The sequence below is a fragment of the Narcine bancroftii genome, chromosome 7 (genome assembly GCF_036971445.1).
Source record: "Narcine bancroftii isolate sNarBan1 chromosome 7, sNarBan1.hap1, whole genome shotgun sequence".
Lineage (NCBI taxonomy): Eukaryota > Metazoa > Chordata > Chondrichthyes > Torpediniformes > Narcinidae > Narcine > Narcine bancroftii.
In genome coordinates this window covers 35,847,994-35,871,745 of record NC_091475.1, presented here as the reverse complement: position 1 = coordinate 35,871,745, position 23,752 = coordinate 35,847,994, and the positions used below count along the sequence as shown (strand labels likewise).

The 23,752-nt window shown below is 41.7% G+C and overlaps 1 protein-coding gene across 13 annotated transcripts in view; it reads right to left on the bottom strand.

Moving 5' to 3' along the window:
* Positions 1-23,752, bottom strand: part of dgkh (diacylglycerol kinase, eta) — a 516,150-nt gene that overhangs the window by 169,637 nt on the left and 322,761 nt on the right. For all 13 annotated transcript variants that reach the window (XM_069889606.1, XM_069889602.1, XM_069889607.1 and 10 more), the window contains 6 exons: positions 20,423-20,563; positions 15,736-15,853; positions 14,719-14,829; positions 7,652-7,748; positions 4,573-4,680; positions 1,492-1,605 (listed from right to left, as the gene is read on the bottom strand). In XM_069889606.1, the coding sequence (XP_069745707.1) occupies positions 1,492-1,605; positions 4,573-4,680; positions 7,652-7,748; positions 14,719-14,829; positions 15,736-15,853; positions 20,423-20,563 (689 nt within the window). The remainder of the gene's footprint in view (positions 1-1,491; positions 1,606-4,572; positions 4,681-7,651; positions 7,749-14,718; positions 14,830-15,735; positions 15,854-20,422; positions 20,564-23,752) is intronic.

The following is a 23,752-nucleotide window of genomic DNA, read 5'->3' as shown; positions in this document are numbered from 1 at the left end:
ATTAACCTGCTGGATTAGTTGTACAAGTTCGGTTTTGGGAAACTCTGATAATGGTCAGATGTTGCAAGGTTGGGAGCAGGTACTGGTTCCTCTTCAGATCCAAAATGACTGTGGTTAATGAATTATATTAGCTGCTGTAATCAGTGTCCACAGGCTGACAGAGTGTAAAGAACATCAGCAAAATAAGCTGTCGATCATTGCAGTGCCAGGAGTAGTGGTGGAAGCAGATATACAGTCATCCTTACGAGGCTTCTAGATAGAAACATGAATGAATATGAAGGGGATGGAGGGACATCTATCAAGTGCAAGCAGCAAAATTTTTAGTTTGATTTAGACGTCATGTTCAATGCAGGCACATGCGCTGAAGGGCCTGTTCTTGTGCTGTACTGTTCTATATTCATAGAATGACACATCACAGTTAGATAGACTTTTGCACAATACTCTATTGAGGGTTGTGGGGAAAAGGAGGATACGTGGAGATGAGACCATGGGGAGATCAGCCATGAATAGGGGAACAGGCTCGACGGGCCAGATTGCCTACTCCTGCTCTAATTTCTTATGTTCTGATGTTCACAGGAACAGGCTCTTTGGCTCACAATGACAGTGCAAAGTGAGATGCTAAATTAAACTAAATCCTTGCTGCATGGACATGATTTATACCCCACCATTCCTTGCATATTCATGTGCCTATCCAGAAGCTTCTTAAATGTTCCTGTCACATTTACTTCCAACACTCTTCCTGGCAGCTGATCCCAGGCACTCACCACTCTCTGTGCAAAAAAAAACCTGCCCCACATGTCTCCTTTAAACTCCCCCCCCCTTCCCTTAAATGCAGTATGTAACATTTTTACTATCTACCCTATCAATACCTCTTATAATGGCTGGTGAAAGCTATTGAAGGAAAAGTAGCACATAAGCTTTCATGGAAGAGTTCAAGGGTGGCACAGTGGAGCACAGCGAGTAGAGTCACTGTCGCACACTTTCAGAGACCTGGAGTGAACACTGGCTTCAGTGAAGGAATTTGTATGATCTGCCTAATACCACATGTGTATCCCCCAGTACAGTGGTTTCCTACCACATTCTGAAAACCGCAGGTTGGTTTGGTTCATTGGCCACTGTAAATCGTCCCCAGTGTGCTCAGTTGAGTGTAGAAGCTAAAGGGTGAATGGATGAGAATGTGCAGGAAAAAATGGGATAAACGTTGGGTTGGTTTAAATGGGTGGTTGTTGGGCTGTGTGAACTCGGTGGCTGGAGGACCTGTTTCTATGACATCTTCTGGGAATGTACGCTGATACTAATGAGGAGCAAGAAAGAACTGATGTACAAACGAGAACTAGGCAGAGAAGACGGAATGAGGTGTTCCCATAAATCCATGCGAAGGCTCCAAACATGCAATCTTTACATCACTGAATAGCAGAAAGGTCATGTTATATGGAAATTATGTAATAATTATACTGAGTCACCCAAACATCTTCAAATTAATGAAGCTACCTGAGCTATTCTGTGATGCTGAAGCTTGATAACTCTTGACACTGCCATCTGCATGCTTCCAAATACAGCCACAACTTCCAAGATTTTGTCATCAAATGAAGGAGCGCCAAAGATCTAAACAGGACAAAGAATTCACAAGTCAGGGTGTGTGACTCAATACATATTTACTGATGGAACAGCCACTCCTTCTGAAAGGAAAAAGGTCACTGTGAAAGATTGTTTGGTATTCCTGATAACACTTTGGGAATCTGAAGAGCAAGCCCAGCTTGTAGTTTAAGCCATGTGAATGAAGCTCTGAATTTCAGGAAGATGTCATTTTCACAGATAATTACAGATCGAAAAAAATTAGGATGGGAAAATTGGTGGATGAACAAAAGAGAGTCTTAAATTTAAAATATAAACAAACAGTGCTAAAGGCATTCAGCTGGTCAGGCAGCATTTGTGGAGAGGGAATCAAAATGAATGCTTCATATTGATGATCTTGCAGGATATGTCAGCTCTGATTGTCTCTTCACAATTGCCAATTGACCTGCACCAATTTCTATTTCAGGTATCCAGGATCTACAGTTCTATACATTTTAACACTTGGAGTACTGAACACAGTTTTCGTCACTCAGCTGTACAAAGTTGTCATAAAGGGTGCAGAAAAGAGTCTGGGAAACTATAAGGAGAGGTTGTATAGGCAGGGGCTTTTCTCCCTGTAATGTAGGAAGCTGAGGGGGAACCTTATAAAGATTTATAAAATAATGAGAGGAAAAGAAAAGGTAAATAGTTAAAATCTTTTTCTAAGGACTGTGGAATGTAGAAGTAGAGAGCATAAATTTAAGGTGAGAGAAGACATTTTATAAGGGACTTGGGCACACTTTTCACACAGAGGGTGGTGGGCACATTGAACAAGCTGGCAGAGGAAGTGGTAGAGGTGGGGACAATTGTAGCATTTAAAAGACATTTAGACAGAGGAAAGGTTCAAAGGATCATGGACCAAACACAAGCAAATAGTTCTAACTTGGAGAGACAACGTGGCGCACATGGAGAAGTTGGGCCAAAGGGCCTACTTGTAAGTTGTAAAACTCCATGTTAAGATTACAGTCTTAGATAATGGAGTGCTGCCGGAGCTGCTGTAGTGGTAGCATTGGTGCTGGTGTGGAGACGTAAATGCTGGCAGCATAGACGGAGCGCTGCTCCACAGGGTTCAACCATCTGGTGCTAATGCTGACAGCTCAGTATATGCTTTAAATGTTAAAGGAGCTGACAATGTTTTTAATGAAAACCCTGCAAGTGCAGAATCTGTGCCCAAGATGCTACCAGAGGCCATGAGGGGTTGCAGACTCTGGTGGAGCAGTGGACCAGCGCAGGGCATCGGAAACAGGGAGGACACCCTTCGTTGAAGAGGATAAGCAGAGGAGGTGACCCAACAGGATGATCATAGCACTGGAGCAGAAAGGGCTCAGTGGCTGAAGGACCCTACAGGATGGTGACCATGGCAGCAGACTAGCGAGGGGATCAGTAGCTGAAGGACCCATATAGGCTGCAGGCAGACAGCGACATGGTGCAAGGGCCCACACAGGCTGCGGGCTACTGGAAACTGGCTCATGGGAGCCAGGAACCAGTATCAGAACCAGGACTTTTGAGAGTGTTGAGGGAATGCTGGAGGCAAATCCACGGACATTCAGTGTCTCTGAAAGGACTCTCATTTGCCACTTTCTCTCTTACTGTAAGGGGTGCCGGGCAATTTGTCTGCCTAATGACAGGGAAGATGAAATTTGTGTAATATTACATGTCTGTATTATTACATGACAATAAAGGAATTTTAAATTTTGAGAAAAAAATGTCTAGCATCAAAATCTTTTTGGAAACAAGATTTCACAGATCAAAAGCAATAGAAAAATGACAGTACATTTGGCAATTTTAACATTATAATTAGAAAGGAACAGGAGAAAAATATATCTCTTGATCATGCAAGTGAGGTTTCACATTTACAATGTTTCAAACTGAGGTATAGACTTAAGAGATAGATCAGTCTGGTGAGGTAAACATGGAAACCGCACAAAAGGTGCAATAAGTGAAGGGTTCCCTTCTGTCTCTTTTGTTGAGCTCACAGCTTCTGTTCAACATCTAGAAATAATGCTGAGGCAGTTCTGGAACACATAGACGTGAGCAGAATTGTGTGCCATGGGCAAGAAGTGGGGAATATCATCTTAGTAATTCTGACTCCTGATGCCCATGGTGGAGAGATGCAGCAGAGAGCAAAGAAGCACAATGAGTGAAATTGAGGGAAGCGTGGAAGATTTACCTTATTAGATTCAAGGTACAAATTGGCATGAATCTTGGAAAAAGAGACACACAGGAAACTGTAGAGTTTTAAGGTAAACACACCCTGCCTGAGGAACTCAGCGGGTCGAGCAGCATCAGTGGGAGTAAAAGAATGGTCGACGTTTTGAGGCAGAACTCTTCACTGATGCCACTTGATCTACTGAGCTCCTCCAGCTGAATATGTTTAATCTTGGAAAAGGACACAATTTATAGCTTTAAACTGACTCTTTAAATTATAATTATAAATGCCTGGAATGCAGTTCGTATTTTTAATGGAAAGTAACTGAATAGGTTTTCTTCTTTGGTAGCTCACAGTCTGGTACATCAGAATAGATGGGTTTGGAAATATGACTGACTACAACATTGCTTAAAAAGTACATTAATTTATCCAGTGATCCAGGCTCCGAGCACAGAACAAACCCCACAGTGACTAGAATGACCACTAACACTGTGGCACTTGGTGCCTCAATTCTGGAGAAGGTGAATCATTTTGGCAACTTTCTAATCTGCGCTGGTTACAGCAGATTTAGGACTATAGACACTCACATGTACAAAGCAATATTTATTTATTTATTTATTTGCACAGAGAAAATATTTGTCCTGCATTTGCACTGTTTGCCTGGCTGTATATCTGCACTGAGGACCAGAGAACACTGGTTGCACTGGTGCAATCAGATGACAATAAACTTGACTTGATACGTGGAGAACACAAAAGGGTCAATTATTTTGATACTGACGGAAGATCTGTCTCTTCCTCACTCAACTTACATCATCCTCTTTTGTTCCGCCCCAAAAGTTTGTTCCTCCAGCATAACTAGGAATGTTTAACACAGCAATGCCTTGGAGACTGGGAAGAGGAATATATTGGCCATCACACTGTAACACACAAAAGAAACTGGTTAAAACTTTTTCAACTATGAAGTATATTTACCCAATTTTATATTCCATTCAAATTAAAGTTGAGAGGTGTCTGCACTAAAATATGGCATAGGGCACTGCTTATGCCTCACTCTAAAATGGCAGTGAAGTACACTGAGGATACCCAGAAGGACACCAAGACTGGCAGGTGCACAGCAGTAAAATGAGATAAAGCTGTGTGAAACGGAAGCAGGCATAAAGAAGGCCAATGCAAATTAATTGCTATAATTTTGAAGGTAAAGTGGGAGATCTGGTGATGCATGCTATAAAAAGCCTTAAATGTAGCAGAAGTTATTCAACAATCTGGCATCCTTGGCTTTAAGAATGAAAAAGCAAGAAAATTATTCACATCATTGTGAAACAGTAGTCAATTCCCACCTTGGGGAACATACTCAATTCTAAGCATTCGGAAGGATTACAAATCTTTAGGGAGGATGCAGAAGAGATTTACAGGAATAGGAACAAAGATGAAAGATTTCTTCCCTCATGGAAGACACACAAGAGGCTGAGTTGTCTTAAAGCAGGAAAGGTGAAGTAGAGATTCAACAGGGATGTTTAACAATGAACTTTTCTGACATAGCAAATCAGTGAAATCAATCCTGCTAAAATTAGAATCAAAGAATTAGAGTTTTAAACCATTTGATCATGAAGTGATGCATGAAAACTTGACTTTAAACATAATAAGCTTCTGTGACTTAGAATTCATTGCTTAAATGGGAATGTGGGAACAGATTCAATGGTAACTTTCAGAATTAAAACTGGATAAATATTTGAAGGGGAAAAGATTGAAGATGATGTAGGGGTGGGTGGGTGGGGGGGGGCGGGGGGGGAGGTGATGTCTAGCAGACAGGCCTATTTAGATGGCAGTGCCAAAGAGCAGCACAGGCACGTGGATGGGCCTGACCAGTTGTAAAACTAATCGAAATTCCAATTTGTGTTCATCTATAACCACAAATCATTTCCTATATTTGGATGAGGACTCAGTACAGCTGAGAGGAGGCATACAGAATGATATGGATAAATCATTTAAATGTAGATAGACAGTGGCTGCTGATATACTTTGAATGAAGGGGTACTATTAGGTATTTTAGCTCCTTTAATAATCTTCTTCATTCTCTTCTTTTGAGGGTCAGTTTCTACCACACATCATCACATTAGCTCCCTGCCAGCCTCCTGATGTATCGAGGGCCCAGGATATACCAAACGATTTCACTGGTAGGACAAGGTAAATTGTAAAACCTTGAACTAAATGGTACAGACCATTTCAGATCATGAAACCAACTAACCAATTTTCTCAACTCAGATCTAAATTCCATTAATCTCCAAGGAGCTCCTTCTGCCCCTTGACTGCTTAAACTGTTTCATTCACGTATTTCACACTTCACTCAGATATTTGATCTTTCTTCCCTGGTTGTTCCTTTCCTTCTAATGGGAGCAAACTCTTCACCTTACTGGTAAGTTGTTTCAATTTCACAAAACATTCCACCAGCCTCAAAAATTTCAAGCAAGTGTCAAACTGTTCTCAAAATCATCTTGGTTGCTCTGTTCAGAATTCTCCTAAGGTTAACAATATCTTTTCTATGAGTGAGAAAGTGTGAGTGCACACCACAAGGGGATGACTTGATTCTAATGCAATACAAATGGGGACAATCATCTACTTAAAAATGACAGCACCTCTCAAAAACACATGGGTTGGTAGGTTTATTGACAGCATGGATTTCAATGGCTGTATTGTTAAAATTGAAAGATTTAAAATGGCCAGTTTTACCTAGTTTGCTGGGTGAAAGTCACTGGAGATTTGAGCTCCATGGCTGGATTTCAAGAACAGGATTAATGTATGAGGGATGCCTTTTTTGAGACCTCGGAGTGGAAACATATGCATATTGCCCGACATTTAGCCTGCAAGCCCTGCACCCTGGTTCCCAAACTCTGTGACTCATCACAAGCAGTCAATTCAAAGATGTTTACATTTACATTTACATATAAATACCCATTTACATCCTGATGCAGAAGCACCTAACCCACAACCACATCCTGCAAGCTTTAATTTATGCCAACATTGTATTTTGGTCAGTATTCCCAGGAGTTGGAGCTGGGGTGGGACAAGATGACAGGGTAGGGTTTGAGTGCAATACTCTTAACCGTTTATTAACAGGGCAGCTCACCTGTTTCTGCCTATCAAAATGATGGCAGATCAACAGATAGTGTTTACCATTGGATCTGAGGACCCCAATAAACTTCCCACCTAATTGGAGAATACCACTGTGTTGAAGCAATTTCAACTAGGAAATATATCTTATGTGGGACAAGGTCACCCTAGATAATCATGAACAGTGCATCAAAATTTTTAATGCAGTTCCTAAGGAACAGCCTCTCATGTTTAAAACTGGATTTCTGAAGCATAATCTATGATAAAATATGAGGATCTGAAAGCAAAGGAAAATAAAGGTACTCGCTTAATTCCAAATGTGTGTCATAACGTATCATAAATTATGTCACAATGAAATTTAATACAATCCCCAATAGTTAGCTACGGTGAAAACTGTAGAGTTTTGTTTAAAGTCAGAGATACAATAAAAATCGTATTTTTCTGTCTTTTTCAATCATCAAAAATAATCATGATGAAGAGTTCCGACCCAAAATGTTGACCATTCTTTTTCTCCCATGGATTCTACTTGACATGCTGAGTTCCTCCATTAGACTGCAGTTTACTGCCAAAACCATTGTCATGTTCTGTGCCACTTGGAATTAAAAAATTCACAGAAAACATGGTAAAAGCAAAGTAGTAAAACAAATCGGGCTTCTGGATGCAGGTGAAATTCCCATGATACTCAGATTTTTTTCAAATATATCAATGAAGCATCTCAATGTGATTGCATCAACTACCTTGAATGACTACTTCAACGTTGTGGAAAACACAAGGCATTACCTCAAGTTGCACCTTTTGTTCTAAGTTCTTGTAGGTTCGCTGGAGTAATTCCTTGGTGCCAAGCACTCCATACCACATCATATTCTTTGTCCGGCTCCTAAATAAAACAGAGCTAGTAAACATTCAGAGAGCCACATATATGCTTTACCAGATGATCTTGGCTACTGACTTGCAAATCAACTCGCATCAAAATAAAATTGATCTCCCTGGACTAAGCCATTATTTCTGAAAATGCTGTAGCAGGGAGAAGAGCATTCAACTTTCAAAGACCTGAAGTATTAGTTCCTTTTTTCTCTTCACAGTTGTCGCCTGACCTGCTCAGTGTTTCTAGTTCGAGACTTTTTAGTTTTCGCTTCACATGTATAAATAGGAAACATTTTGTGGGATTCTGGGCCAAACAGAGGCAATGGGACTAACTCAGGAGGACAATTGGTTGGCAGGGATGATGTGGGCTGAAAGGCCTGTTGCTGTTTTGTAAAAGTCTACGATTACCAGTATATTTCGCTGGAGTTTGTTTCCATATAACCTTATAACCACTTACAGCACTGAACAGGCCAGTTCGGCCCTACTAGTCCATGCCGTAGCAAATCCCCACCCTCCTAGTCCCACTGACCAGCACCCGGTCCATACCCCTCTAGTCCCCTCCTATCCATGTAATGATCCAGTCTTTCCTTAAATGTAACCAATGATCCCACCTCGACCACGTCTGCCGGAAGCTCATTCCACATCCCCGCCACCCTCTGCGTAAAGAAATTTCCCCTCATGTTCCCCTTATAATTTTCCCCCTTCAATCTTAAACCATGTCCTCTAGTTTGAATCTCCCCCTTTCTTAATTGAAAAAGCCTATCCACATTTACTCTGTCTGTCCCTTTTAAAATCTTAAACACCTCTATCAAGTCCCCTCTCAATCTTCTACGCTCCAGAGAAAAATGCCCCAGTCTGCACAACCTTTCCCTGTAACTCAGACCCTGAAATCCTGTCAACATTCTCATGAACCTTCTCTGCACTCTCTCTATTTTGTTTATATCTTTCCTATAATTTGGTGACCAAAACTGTACACACTACTCCAAATTTGGCCTCACCAATGCCTTGTACAATTTCATCATAACCTCCCTACTCTTGAATTCAATACTCCGATTTATGAAGGCCAACATTCCAAATGCCTTCTTCACCACACGATCTACCTGAGTATCAGCCTTGAGGGTACTATTTACCATAACTCCTAAATCCCTTTGTTGCTCTGCATTCCTCAATTGTCTACCATTCAATGTATAAGACCTATTTAAATTTGCCTTTCCAAAATGTAGCACATCACATTTATCTGTATTAAATTCCATCAGCCATTTCTCAGCCCACACCTCCAGCCTTCCTAAATCACCTTTTAATCTACGGTAATCTACCTCACTGTCCACAACACCACCTATCTTTGTGTCATCCGCAAACTTGCTTATCCAATTCTCCACCCCTACATCCAGATCGTTAATATATATAACAAATAATAGTGGACCCAGGACCGAACCCTGAGGAATTCCACTAGTCACCGGCCTCCAATTCGACAAACAATTTTCTACCACTACTCTCTGACACCTTCCATCCAACCACTGCTGAATCCATTTCACTACCTCCTTATTTATACCTAATGCCTCCATCTTTTTCCCTAACCTCCTGTGGGGAACTTTGTCAAAAGCTTTACTAAAGTCCAAATAGACAACATCCACAGCTTTCCCTTCATCAACCTTTTTTGTAACCCCCTCGAAAAACTCAATCAGGTTTGTCAAGCATGATCTACCCCTGACAAAACCATGCTGATTACTCCCTATCAATCTCTGTACCTCCACAAATTTGTAAATAGCATCCCTCAGAACACTTTCCATCAACTTGCCCACCACAAACGTCAGACTTACAGGCCTATAATTCCCAGGTTTGCATTTGGACCCTTTCTTAAACAGAAGAACCACATGCTCCACCCTCCAATCCTTTGGTACCACCCCCGTGGCCAGTGACATCCTAAATATCTCTGTTAATGGCCCCACTAACTGTCCACTAGCCTCCCTGAGTGTCCTAGGGAATATTTTGTCCGGTCCCGGAGATTTATCCACCTTTATCTTTTTTAACACAGCCATCACTACCTCCTCGGTTATCATTATATGCTTCATGACCTCCCCACTATTTTTATTTACTTCAACTGGTTCAATATTTTTTTCCCTAGTGAATACCGAGGCAAAGAAATCATTCAAAATTTCCCCCATTTCCTCAGACTTCTCACTCAGCCTACCCTCACTATCTATAAGGGGTTCAATTTTATCTCTCACTAATATTTTACTTTTAATGTACTTATAGAAACCCTTTGGATTTATTTTTACTCTGTCAGCCAAAGCCTCTTCATGCCTTTTTTTGGCCTTTCTAATTTCTTTCTTGATTCCTTCTACACTCCTTGTAGTCCTCCTTCAACTTCTCAGCTCCCTGCTCTTTATACCTCTTGTACACCTCCCTTTTTCTCCTAACCAAATTTCCAATATTCCTTGAAAACCAAGCCTCCCTATGACTTCCAGCCTTTCCTTTGATCCACACTGGGACATAACTACTCTGTACCCTCAAAATTTCTTTTTTGAATATCCTCCATTTTTCATTAACATCCTTACCTGAAAATATCCTGTCCCACTCAATACTCCCCAAATCCCTTCTTATTCCTTCGAAATTTGCTCTTTTCCAATCCAGAACCTCAACTTTAGGCCTCTCCTTGCTCTTCCTTAAAACTACCCTAAAACTAACAGAATTATGATCCATTTCTGAAAATTCTCCTTATTTTAAAAACTTTTGATTTTGGAATTCACCTTGATTTTAAAGAATGATTAAATCTGAGACTTTTCAGTGAACCCCGATGTAATAATATGGCATATCTCTCTCTCTGCACCTCTTTTGTAACTCCACTCCTCATGGTTAACACTCAGCAGGGGGCAAACTCTAGTACCCTTGTGCTAAATATAATCTCCCTGCACACAGGTTCAGGGCGACAAATCAAATGTACCGAATTGTTGACGACCTTATTTACTTAAATCCAAGGGGAAAAAACTTTGTTTTGCATGCTATCCAGGCAAGTCAACCTCTATGTGGTACAGCAGGTGGTGCAAGAATAAAATCATGGTATTACTACAAAACAAAGCATCATTTGAGACAAAAGTACACGGTTTAGTGTAAAAGAGAAAAGTACATTTAACAGTGCAAGGCTTCACCTTATATTTTGATGACTGCAGGGAATAAAGTGGCTTGAATTTGGTGGTCCAGGTTTTCAGATTCGCTGAAAAGGAGGGGGAAGCAGCAAGGGTGACCTGAACTCTAACTGAATCAATGAGTTGACAAAGGGTAGCTGGTCAGATCAATCAAAAAGTTCAAAGGTGAAGCTGATAGGATTTTGTTAAACACAAAAAAAAATGAAATAAAAGCAAGTAATCGAAATTAGGATGCAGATCAGCCATGAACAAGGGAGGTACATGATCAAACAGCTGAATGATTACTGCATGAGATCACTGTGTCTCTGTTCTGACATGGTCTTGCCCAAGGGGAGCATTGACAGGGTCCTGATCTATGGTGCCCTGGTGTTACACCTTCTCTTCTGGATTCTTGCCAACCAGAACATAGTGATTTCCACTGGACTGTTGCCAAGTAAAATGGCACCGGAAGCAGAACCTTGGGAATGTACTAAATTAGGTCAGACATTTAGGTTAGGGAATGCTTTCAATCCCTCCCCTTGGCTCCCTCTGCTTGTGGGCAGGTGCCAAATGTGATGCAAATATCTTTTGAGAGCAATTCACACCTCCCATTGTCAGGGCTTCTATTGCAGTCCACCAATGATTTTGCTCTCTCTCAACACTTCCACACTATGCTGATCATCATTTTTAATTACATTCCATCTTTCTATGAATTATCTCTCATCACTTGGAGAAACTTTTCCATTCTCTTCGACTGGAGCTGGGGAGTGAAGAGACCACTTCCAGCTCTTCTCCCCGGGGTCCTAGTGCCTGGGTGTCTCACCTGACAGCCCTGTGCAGATTAAACCAGGGGTCCAGCACTGCCAGAGCTCACTGGAGTGGTGCCACTCCGGCTCCTCATTAGACTGCTTTAGGGCTGTTCTGGCACCTCATGGCCCCGCTCATGGTGGCGGCAGCTCAAAGCGGGATTAATGGCCATCTTCGTTACCCATAATCCCCCATGCAACTGGAACCACTCTGCCAGTGCCAGAGAAATGCAAATGCCTGTCACCACCCACTCCCCCCCCACCCCACCCTGCTGAGCACTATTCTCTATTCTGTTTCTTCCATAACCGGTCGTCCTACAGTTCACTGTCAATTATACAGTGCTAAATTCAACATGGCATCCACCAAGGCCAGGTCTCGCAAGACCTCCTTGTCACCATTTTTGGTGAGTTCCAACACCTTTAAATTTGCACTGCCCCCCTGAATTTAACTCATCTGTAGACCAGGGCCAACAGTGTTTTATCACATTGGATACCTACATGGGTCCACTCTCGGCAGCTCAGATCACATGGGAGCAGTGGATGGAGTGTTCGCCACCAGAAGTGGACAACACCCACCCACATGCTGAGGGAGAAACCTGGGAAAGGATCCTGCAAAGAAGGAGACTAAAGTAGCAGACTAGGGTCCAGTTTAGGGCTCAGCAGGTGAAGAACTCACACTGGACTGTGGGCTGTTGGGAGACTGGATCACGGGAACAAGGTATCAGGACTGGGATCCATGAGGCTGCCCGTGGAAAGCAGGGCTCCCGAAGGTCATTAGGTGCTGACAGTTCCTGATCATATCAGGAAATGGAAGTGGGGCCGAGGAAGATTATGTGGACGCCTGGAGTTTGGGTTCACTGCTGGGACCGACAGGAGACCATGTGGCTCCAGAGGAGGTGGTGGGATCCACAGACATGCGATATCTCTGAAGGGACTCTCTTTTGTTTCTCTTTCTCATCTTAATATGGGCACTGGACTAGTGGTGCCTCTTTGTGTGTCTAGCAAAACAAATGGTGTGTATTTTGTGTACGTGTCATGAAGGAACCTTGAAACTTTGCTTTATATAGCCCCATGTTTTGCATCATATTTTATAGTTCAGTTAATCTCTGCATCTCCAAAATATGCTCCTGTCCTCCAATCTCTACCAAAACGTTCCTTTCAGTTATTTAGTTTTTCCTTTGAATGAATGTACTGTATTTTCATTCAAATTGGTATTGATGTTCTATTATCACTCAGTGTGGATAATTCTAAATAAATAGATTATAATAAATTATTGCTCAATTAAATTAAGTTTAGGAAAGATCAATTCAACCCATAATCACCATCGCTGGACATTCTCCCAGCAAATCTTTAAGCCAATGTTGTTTTTTTCATGATACAGCAACGGACCATTCAGCCCACTTAGTCTCTGCCTGCTCTCAAGGCAATGGCATTCCCTCACCTATTACCCTACAATTTATTCGCTCTCACGCACCCATCCACCGCCTGATTTCTCGCTCACTCTGTAAAGTGTAGCCAATTAACCCACCAGCCAGCATTTTTGTGGGGAGGATCCTGGAATACCTGGGGAAACCTTTGCAGTCAGAGAAAGAAGGTGGGGACTGGAGATCAGGACTAAACCAGGGTCCCTGGATCTGTAAGAAAAAGCAATACCTGCTGTGCTACTATCTGATTGTGCTGCATGTTTCTCAAGTGGAGAGAGGAAAGGGAGAAAGCTGGAGACACTGAGCTCTGTGAGAAGGTGAGGAAAGGCAGCATGTTGCTACAGCTTCCTGAATATTCATATCCAATCGGAAGAGCCTGGGCTCAACGCTTACATGGACCTGCACAATATGGCCCCATCAAGTAACAAGGCTTCAGATTTATAGCTTTATTGAGAAGTTGATGGACAGTCTATCACTAACAGTCAATGCACCACCATTCTGATAGGTTGGGCTTCCATCACTTCTTTTTAATCTACTTGCTTCGCAAACTCACCCCAATCATTAGTGACTCAGTTTCCCTTTTTGTGCTTTGCATTCTTTCCCCTCCTGACACTCTATTAAAACATAGCACTGACTGGTACTAGTTGGTCAGGTTCTCCTGGGAAACCTCTTTGTGTATGAAGTATAAGGAACAGCTTGAAAACTAACGGTGAGCCTTCCTCGCGTCTCCTGCCTCCAAACAATGTGCATTAGTACACTAATTGTCTCACCTCACTCTCCTTTATCTTATCTAAGCATGCCTGCACCCTCCTGTATCTCAAGCCTGTCCTTTTGATCATTCTTACCTTCTTTATTCTTTTTTCCTTTAATCCATGGACCAGTATTTGCTTGCAATATTCTTCCAGTTTATCATGAAAGGCCATTGATCTGAAAGGTTAAGTCTTTCTCTCGCTTCAGATGCCATATGATCTGGTGAATACTTGCAGCATTTTCTGCTTTGATTTCAGATGTCTAGTATCCCCAGAATTCTGCTTTTGATTTATTTTGGGAGCATTCCACTCAAGTTTTCTTTCTTAAAATATCTGTGCTCCGAGAAATCTATTCCAGAAAATATTTCTCCCTGATTTTCCATCACCTGCTCTCTGAGGATCAGGATGGCATAGTGGAGCAGCTGGTTGAAGTTGTTGCCTCGCAGCTCCAGAGACCCGGGTTCGACCTTGACCTCTGGAGCTGTCTATGTGGAGTTTGCATGTTGTCCGCTTGGGTTTCCTCTGAGGGTTTTGGTTTCCTCCCACATCACAAAGACGTGCATTAGCTGGCCTCTGTAAATTGACCCTGGTGTGTAGGTGAGTGTTAGAATCTGGAGGGAGCTGAGGAGAATGTGATAATAAGTGGGCTCAAGAGCCTGTTTCCCTGCTACATGAATCTCTTGCACAAAATCAAGATTTTGACCTGGACTTCAAAACTCCTTGGTGGACATATTTTGTAATCCTTTAGTAACCTTTGCTACCTCCGGACTGCAACTTCTGGCTGCTTCCAGCTTAGCTCTGCAAAGCAGCATTCTGCAGTGTGCAACACAGCTTTTCACCCTGATTCCCCGATGTTAACACCGAAAGGCAGGAAGTTACCTGCATTTCTCCGGGTGCTCCTCACGCTTGTTGTTAAATTCCAAGGAGATTTTGGCATCTAATCCAATTCCAAAATAATTGTTCATCACGCACTTTTCAGTGTAGCCTTCGCTGGATTGTAGAGCAAAACACAGTTTTTGTTACCAAAATGTCCATTGGTGTCTATTTTAAAAGATCACCCCTTAAAATAACCTCCCCAAGGAGAATGATTTCTCTGACAATTTTACAATAGTAATCTAAGGAATACACAGAGAATATTCATAACTAACCCTGTAAGCTAGGACTAGCTGCCAGTTCTACTCATTTCCGCCTGGTATAAAGGATCATTGGGCTGGTCATCCAGTACCCACCGAGGCCCTGGGTGGTGTGTCAGTCTCAGACAGAATATCCTCTGGCCTTGTTCATGGAATGCTCAGTCTGCCATTGGCTAGTAGGGCTTTTAAATAGTTTTTAAATATTGGTGAGGATAAAATTAATTCTCGCAGACTTTTCCCCAAAAGACATTTGAACAGATATATGGATGTGAACAGCTTAGAGGACATTGATCAAATGCATGCAAATGAGACAAACCCAGAATGCCATCTTGGTTGGCATGGATAATATAGGCAAAAGGGTCTGTTTCGCGCTGGAAAGATTGTCAGAAACTATTCAGCTAGATTAATATCATTTAAAATAGGAGGAATCAGAGGACATTAAGACACATAAGTTATTAAATCACAATAAGCAAAACAGGAAAACATCTACATTTTTCCACAGGGCTAGTGATCCTATTAAAATGAATAGGGTCACTGTTCAGAGGACAACCTTCCAAGCAGAGGTTCCCAGATGTGAACTGCACTCAGACCCAACCCTCTGCTCAGCACATCACATGCTGAGTCCAGTGACAGAGCAAACAGACAGGCAGACAGATATGCTTCAGTGCTCATAGGATGTCCACACAGGCAGAGTGTGAGGGGGCTCACAGGTACCACAATACAAGACCATACAAGAGGTTGGTAAAGAGATGACACTTCTTACAGAGAATCTGGATCAGGGTCAATGAATGGCGTTGCTCCAAAAGGGTCAATGTTTGCAAGTAACATCTTGCTGATAATAGAGCTTCCAGCAATGGAGGCAGCAAGCCCAGCTCGTAAACCTGTGGCAACACACACACACATTACATGAGTAGGTATGTTAGGTAGGATAGATTTGTGGCAAATACACAGCTAACTTATCCCAGGTTCCTGACTCTGCAACACATCAAAAACTGGTGTCAGAAAAGTTGATAGGCATATTATTAATGTTGGGTTCAACATAGTCACAAATCTAGGAATGACTGACAAGGTTAATCATCTCCATTCGGGGTCGGAATAGTGATGTCACTATCTTCTGCCAAAATAAATGTCTCTTCCACGCCTTGAGGTCAATACTTCAGTCTTTTTGCTCTCTCTGCTGTGCAGACAGTTACCAACTTCCTGGCATTATGGAGTCCTTTGATACATGGATATCTAATTCTTCTACAGCTTATCTTCCAACAAGATGCAATCTAAATATCCAATTATTTCTCCTGGCCAGGGATGGTTCAGGGATGCTGCATTTGGGAGCCGAGCAGAAATGGAAAGGACAAATATACCTGGGATTCCAGAAGATGAAGAAAAGGAAAACTGGAGGCTCTAACCCTCCCAAAGGAAAGCTAAATTACCAAAGGGCAATGGATTCAGAATAAGATTTTAGTGACAAATGATGATAAGGCTCAACAATGGTTGCAGATAGAACTCCAGGTTCAGTGCCAACATGGTGAACTTCTCGGCCTCCGAGTCATTTCAGGTGACAGCAACCGATCTCACGGGTTTTAGCTCACCACCTCGTAGCTAACATCATTAATTCTCTCAATTTCAGAAATAGGAACAAGTTCATTCTTATTGACCAGTCATCTCAAGCAGACAGGTCTGGAGGATTGAAGGCTTATCAAAATTTTAAACAGTATTTTATTGTTTTGTTGTTTATTCAGGCATCTGATAATGGCTGGAAAGGTGCTGTTCTTGATTCTGGTGGTACGTGATCTCACACTTGTGAATCTTCTTCCTGATGGGAGAAGTTTGAAAAGAGTATGGCCAGGGTGAGATGAGTATTTAAAAATATTGTTTGCTTTACCAAGGCAGTGGGAAGTAAGGCTGGAGTTGTTGAAGGGGAGGAGGTTATGTACAATGGTCTAAGCCATGTTTAAAACCTCCTCTGCAGTTTCTTGTGCTTTTAGGTGGAGCAGTTCCCAAATCACACAGAGATGCACTCTGTCAGCACCCCTTCAATGGTGCATCTGTGGAAATGACCATATGAGTGACATTTTCTGGCACTGGTCCCAGGGCCTTGGAGACTCGCTTTGGACACTCACCACTCATACAACATACTTCCAATGTCTCATCATTTCTGTTCATGAGTAGCTCATGGACCTCTTCAGTTCAGATACCAGTTTAGCAACAAAAAGTCTGGAGTCTCACTCTCTGTCCTCTGAGTGTCCTGCATGGCATGCAGCCATACACTGCATAATGATCTTCTACAGTAAGGTGCTGAAATGAAGAGGTGCCTTTAAGAGCTGGGCAGCATCGCAGGATCAAATTGGCAAGTGTTTTATTGCTTTACTAACAAGTACCTCATCTTTGTAGGCCCTTCCTTTTGTTCAAAGATAATTTGCTTCCACTCTGGTTCTGTGATTTCAAAGTGACTGACATGAGTTAAATAGAGCACAAGGAGGCAGATAAACAGGTGGGTGGTTTGTGAGGTGGTGCATTCCTTCTAACACATACAGGGGATGCCTGTGTGCTCTGATTCATGGCCTTGAGGATCTCAAAACCATCCAAAATGTTACTTTTCCCACTTTGACTGGTGACAGGGTGATGTCAATGGGATGTCGCAGATCAAGGACACTCATCCATCCTTGAATTTTTTCCTGTCAGCTTAGTAATGTCTTCCCATGAAATAGCCTGGGATAAGTCATTACTAAGTATTCATCAGCTAAACAATGCCCTGGTTGTTGTAAAATCATCCAAATTTTCACAAGAATCATAATTGAAAACCCACTGCCAAAAACATGTGAAAAACAGGGACGCTATTTTCCTGCCCCGACTAATTAAGCACATGAAGAACACAAGACATTTGATATTCAAATGCTTTTGAAATTCTGGTCCATATGGTAAGTAACGATTAATCGATGATCGACCCCTGCACTCAAGAAGGAAAACGAGTGTTCCCTGCTTTGAAAATCTATGTGCTCGCCATTAACTCAGCATTGATAGTTGGTTAGTTGATTCTTGATACTATGAATTTGAAATATATAGGACATATTGGTAAGATGGCCTTTCAATCTTGAAGAGAGTTGAAGAGATGACAGAAGTTCACTTGCAAAGGTTTATAAAATTGTAACCAATGCAGAAAAGCTTCTTCCATGAAATGAATTGTGAGATCCAATGAGTGAAAGGTAAATTCAGGATTGTCGACAGGATTCCTGGAGAGGGTGAAACTTTGAAATGGTCAATACAAAGCAAGTTACTCTGATGGTTCAAGTCACCTTCATTATAATAACTAACTCCAAGTCTAGTGCATCAACTGTCCTCAAACTCACTAACCACTTTACTTCTAGTTCAGCAACTCTCATTTGTGTTTTCAAATTCCTTTTTGATGTTGTCCTGCTTTGCCCTATGCACTCTTCCAGTTCTGCAACCTTCCACAATATCTGCTCTCCAAGCTTAGTTGTCGAGGTCCTGATCTCCTGAACTATATACCCCTACTTTGTCCTTTCAAAATGAACTTCTTTGATCAGGACTTTAGTCATTCATCTTAATATCGCCTGACTGTTCAATGTCATTAAAAAATATTAGACATAAAGCACAATAACAGGCCCTTCTGGCCCACAAGCCCATGCCGCCCAAATACCCCAATTACAACCCCCATAGAAAGTAAAGCACCCAAAGGAAACTGATGCAGACACAGGAAGAATGTACGACTCCTTATAGACAGGGTGCCTGAACCTGTGATTTTGAACATAATTTCTAAAGCTGTTTAGGATGCATGTTTGAGATTTAGTTTACACAAGGTCGGGTTACAACTATTGCACTTGACTCTACATTATGCGCCTGTAAGGAAATTGTGCATTTTATCTTGATCAACCAGGAAAGTGGGTCAAGGAATGGCAGATGGAATTTAATACAGAAAGGTGCAAAGTGATGTATTTTTTGGAGAGTTGAACCATGGTAGGAATTACAAAGTAAATGGCCGGGTGCCGGAGAATGTTATGGAACAGAGAGAGACCTTAAATTACATATTTCCCTGAAAGTGGCAACACAGATAGATGGGGTGATGATGAATATGTTTTATACACTTGCCTTCAACGGTGATGGCATTGAGTGCAGACTTTGGATGTCATGTAACAACCGTGCAAGACATTACTGAGGCCACACCTGGAGAACTGCGCACAGTTCTAATCACCCTGCTATAGAAAGCATGTCATTAAGCTGGAAAGGGAACAGAAAAGATCCATGAAGATGTTACCAGAACTAGGAAGATTGTGTTATGAAGAGACAGGATAGGCTGGGTTTGTCTGAAATGCCAGAGGGAGAGGGAAGTGTGATAGCTTCCCCTCCTCCCCCACTGAGTGAGTTCTCGAACAGCAGTTTGTGCCCCCACCACCCCTCCCCCACAGTTACCCTAATGCCCCCCATTTAGATCTCTTTTGACTGACTCTGGTGGAGGGACACTGGGTCAGTCTGCTGTTAAGAAAGAAATGAAGGGGTTTGACACTTTCTATATAGGGATAGAGGTATAGAGAGATTGAACATCCATAGAGAAAAAGAAACAGTCAAGTTCATGGAATTGGAAGTTATTGAAAAAATTATGGACATGTGAAATATTGCGGATGTAGGTGGGGAGAGACTGGACTGGGGGGAAAATTGGTAGTGGTAAGATAATACTAGTTTGGTGGGGCAGAAGCATGTGGAAACAACTGTGTATCTTGGGTAGGAGGTAGAACTGGGCAATGCAAGGATGGGAAACAATGAGATTGGAGGCTGTGGAAGGGAGATGGCCAGAAGTGATAAGATTGGAGATGGTACATGAGACAGTGGCTTGATGTTTTGGTGGGGTCTTGTTGCAGGGGTACATAAGAGCAGGTGTTTGAGAGCTACCATCTGGCCTCCCAAGGTAGAGATCAGTGCGCCAGACCACAACAACACCACCCTTGTCTGTGGGTTTGATAGTGAGGTTGGGATTGGTGCAGAGAAAGTGGAGGGCAGAGCATTCAGAGTGGGTGAGATTAGAATAAGAGAGAGGAGTGATAAGACAATTGATGTCTTGGCAGCAATTGGAACTATAAAGATCCAGAGCGGGCAGATGGTCAGGACAAAGTGTTCAAGAGGAGATAGAAGGCTTAAGGCGGGAGAAGGGGTCTTCAGTGGGGGAAGAGAATAAAAGAGTCTGATTGCGTGCCTTGTAACCCTATGATCCAACAGGAAAATAAACATATTTTTCCCCTAGCTCTGTCTTTCTCCTCTTTCTCCTCTCTCTTTCCTTTTCCCTCGGTCTCCTTTCCTCCGGCTTTGCACCTATGGACGCGACGAGACCTGCTGGTTTCCTCCAGCATTTACTTCATTGCTCTGATAAAACAAGTTGAATGTGTATTTCTCCATTCTATCCAACTTTCTCAGCCTCAACCCCGTCTGATTATGCTGGGTACCTGGACAGATGATTCTAGTATTCAGCACCGGGAGGTTTTCTTTGCTAGCAGTTAGAGGTGAGGTTGTAAATGGACCAGTGTAGGAAGTGGTTGTGCGATGGATTCGTCTTTCTTGAGGGGATCTCTGAGCAGATCGGAAAGCTGAAATAATGAAAAGATATTATTAATGAGATAATACTGATCATTGAACAGAAGGATGGAAGGATGATGGAAGCACTCAGCATGTGTGAAGATAGAAAGAGAGTGGGGAACAGATACCAGGGTCAAGGTAAGATAAAGTATCAGCAAAAAGGGGAAAGGGAGGGAAGCAGTTGGAGGGCAGTGGGGATAGGGAAATGGAATAGTATGGGATATCAAATAACTTTCAATCCGCACAAAATAATATTTCTTGTAAAGCATCTCAAACAGAAATCTATCATATTTGCCAGTAACACATAAAATGCCTTTCATATTTATAACCCTTCATCACTGAAGAATGAACAACAGCTTGATAATTTTCATGGATTTTTATGCTGTGCTTTTTGTCCAATCTTTATACATTCAGTCATATTCCCCCAGTGCAATGCATTTCTTATGTAAGACAATCAGGTCAATGCATTTATTCCAGAACTCAGCTGAAAAATACTCTCATCTAAATGTAAGATACAGTTTTGTCCAGCATACAGACCTTGTAAGGAACAGTGCCACCAAAACTTAACAGTCAATGCAAAGGTTGCATACAGTCACTGCACACCTTTGCAATGTAAGATCAAAGCTCAAAAAAGTTTTATTTTCAATTCTGTAGGAATAGAAGTGAAAAGTAGTAAGGTTATATTAAACCTTGATTATCAATAAGCTGAAAAGAGCTTGTGCCTCCACGTTACGAAACAGGATTTTAGTAATGCGATTGAGAACCTGCATCCTGTCTACTGTCACCTTTAAAGGTAATTATAGGATGAGTTACATGTGATTTTTTAAAAACAATTGCCTGAAGTTTTAACGGAATTAAAATGCTGAAATCAGGGCAAGAGTTAAACAAGAAAGCCTGCAGATGCTGGGGTCGAGTATAATCCATAAATGTAGTGGAGAAATTCAGCAGGTTTCTAGTTACTTTGATGAAGAGCCAAAGCCTGACACACTGATTGTCCTTCACCTCCTACTGATGTGTGACCTGCTGAGTTTCTCCACCACATATGCACATTAGAAAAGTTGGCAAGTTTTATCGGGTTATGGTTATATGGGAAAGGAATTTCTGCTACCTGCTCATAGAGGGAATGCAGATGGAGCTTAAAGATCTATAAGGGTGGTTCAAAATTGTAAAGTTGCTACCACAGGATATTAAAAGGTTTGATAATTGATCATAAAGATGACAGGTGGAAAACAATTTGGGGGAGTGTATCTTTGGTTGAAGAACTAGAAAAGACAAGAGACTAATAAATGTTGGAATTCAAAGAAAACTGATTCTTGAACAATGATCACAGCCAGTTTAATCTGGAAGTCAAATGATACGTAAGCCTCTCTAGCAAGGAGACTAGAGTATAAAAGAGGCTTTATTATAATTACCTTCTCTGCCAAGCAAAGATAGACTGATTTTTGAGGGAGGATAAAAATAGCATACAAGATTAATGATGTCTGATCAGACATCAAGGAGAATTGGACTGAATTCAATAGAGCTTAGAGAGGCAATATCATGAGGATGAATGAAATTCTTCAGAGTACTTGATGTTTAGAAATTGTTTTGCCTGGCAGGAGAATTTATAACTTGGATGCAAAGTCTCAGGATAAGATAGAAATAAGGAGAAATGTCTTCATATGAAGTGCAACCAATCTTTGAAGCTTTCCACGTCAGAGAGCTGTGGTGACTCAGTGATGAGTCCATTCAAGATAGAGAGAGATAGAGATAGGGTGGGAATGATCAACCATCTTATGAATGGTATGGGCCATGTGGATACTTCTACTCCCACCTCTCACGTGCTCACATATTGTGAGGCTACAACTATCAGGAAAGATAGGTGCTCTTTTCTCAAATAAAAGGAGAGAGGTGCATAATAAACAGTAAAGTTATGGAAGGAATTGAGAGAAAGCACTGAGAAAATGTTGATCACCAGAAATAGATGACATTCCTTCACAAATCAATAGGAATTGAGGAGAAACTGTTTTATTCAGATGATGTTCAGATTGAAAGTACTGTCTGCATACTTGCTACATTTGTTTTTGCACTAGGATGACTGTGAATATTAGTTGTGTATTTATTGACCTTTTTAATTCAATTAAGTATTTAGTATGTAAGCATTTAAGTTATTTTGTTGGGTTTTTTTTTACCAAGTATTGTTACGGGCCCAGAGGACCCCGAAACCCAGCAGCAATAGAAATTCACCAAGACAAATGGTCACTTAAACAAAAGTTGCTTTTAATTATCTATAAACATGAAAACAGGATCAAACTCTAACTTATTACTATTAACTTAACCCCCTTCTAATTCTGAGCACACATATGTGTAATGTGTATATATTCAGAAAAGTTTTTTAATTCACAGTCCAATCTCACTTTTCATTCCTCCAAGTTCACTGGTATCAGGCAATTCTTGTACTGTGCACAGAATTTAACATTTATGAATCTTCACCAGGCTCTGGTTCTTGAACGTAAATGGTTACCGCTCAGGAAGGTTCTTGTCAGTTTTCAGAGAGCGATTTCTTGCTCTTCCGATCAGCCACTCCAGTGTCTTGCCAAAGAAACTTGCCCCATCAGGGTTTTCCAGATGATTACCTCTTTCTTTCAGGTCACCACAGAGTTCCTTTTCTGTTTCCCTTATTTCAAGTGAAACATTTATATAGCCAGGCATCTCCTCTTTTATAGACCACAAGGGCTTTTGTTCAAGCTGAACTAAGAACTCACAACCCATCTTAAAAAAAAAAATTTCCACAAGCTTGCCAGCTTGTCCTTTTCCAGTCCTAGCTGCTGCTGCAACAGAACTGAATTTTCCCTCTCTCTGACCCTCTTATTGGAGAAAGATGCGAAGCAATGGGAGTTCGATAGACAAGGTCTACAGGACTAGATCAACCACATGGAGATTTTAGCAGATGAAATAATGTCTGAATTATTGGATTGAAAGAAGGAATCAAGGGAAGAGAACCGATGAACTTTGAATCATGGGTCCCGCAAGTGTTGGGAGAAAACAAATTCAGAGAAAAACTGCATATTAAAAGGGGTCACCGGACCCACAGACCCAAGAGAGCCGGCGATCAACAACCATAACTGGTCCTGGTAAAACTTTTGATTTACCGAGAATGGGAGTCAATTCTGGGAGCAGCATTATGAATACTCCAAGCAAAATGATGGCCCGCCCAAAAC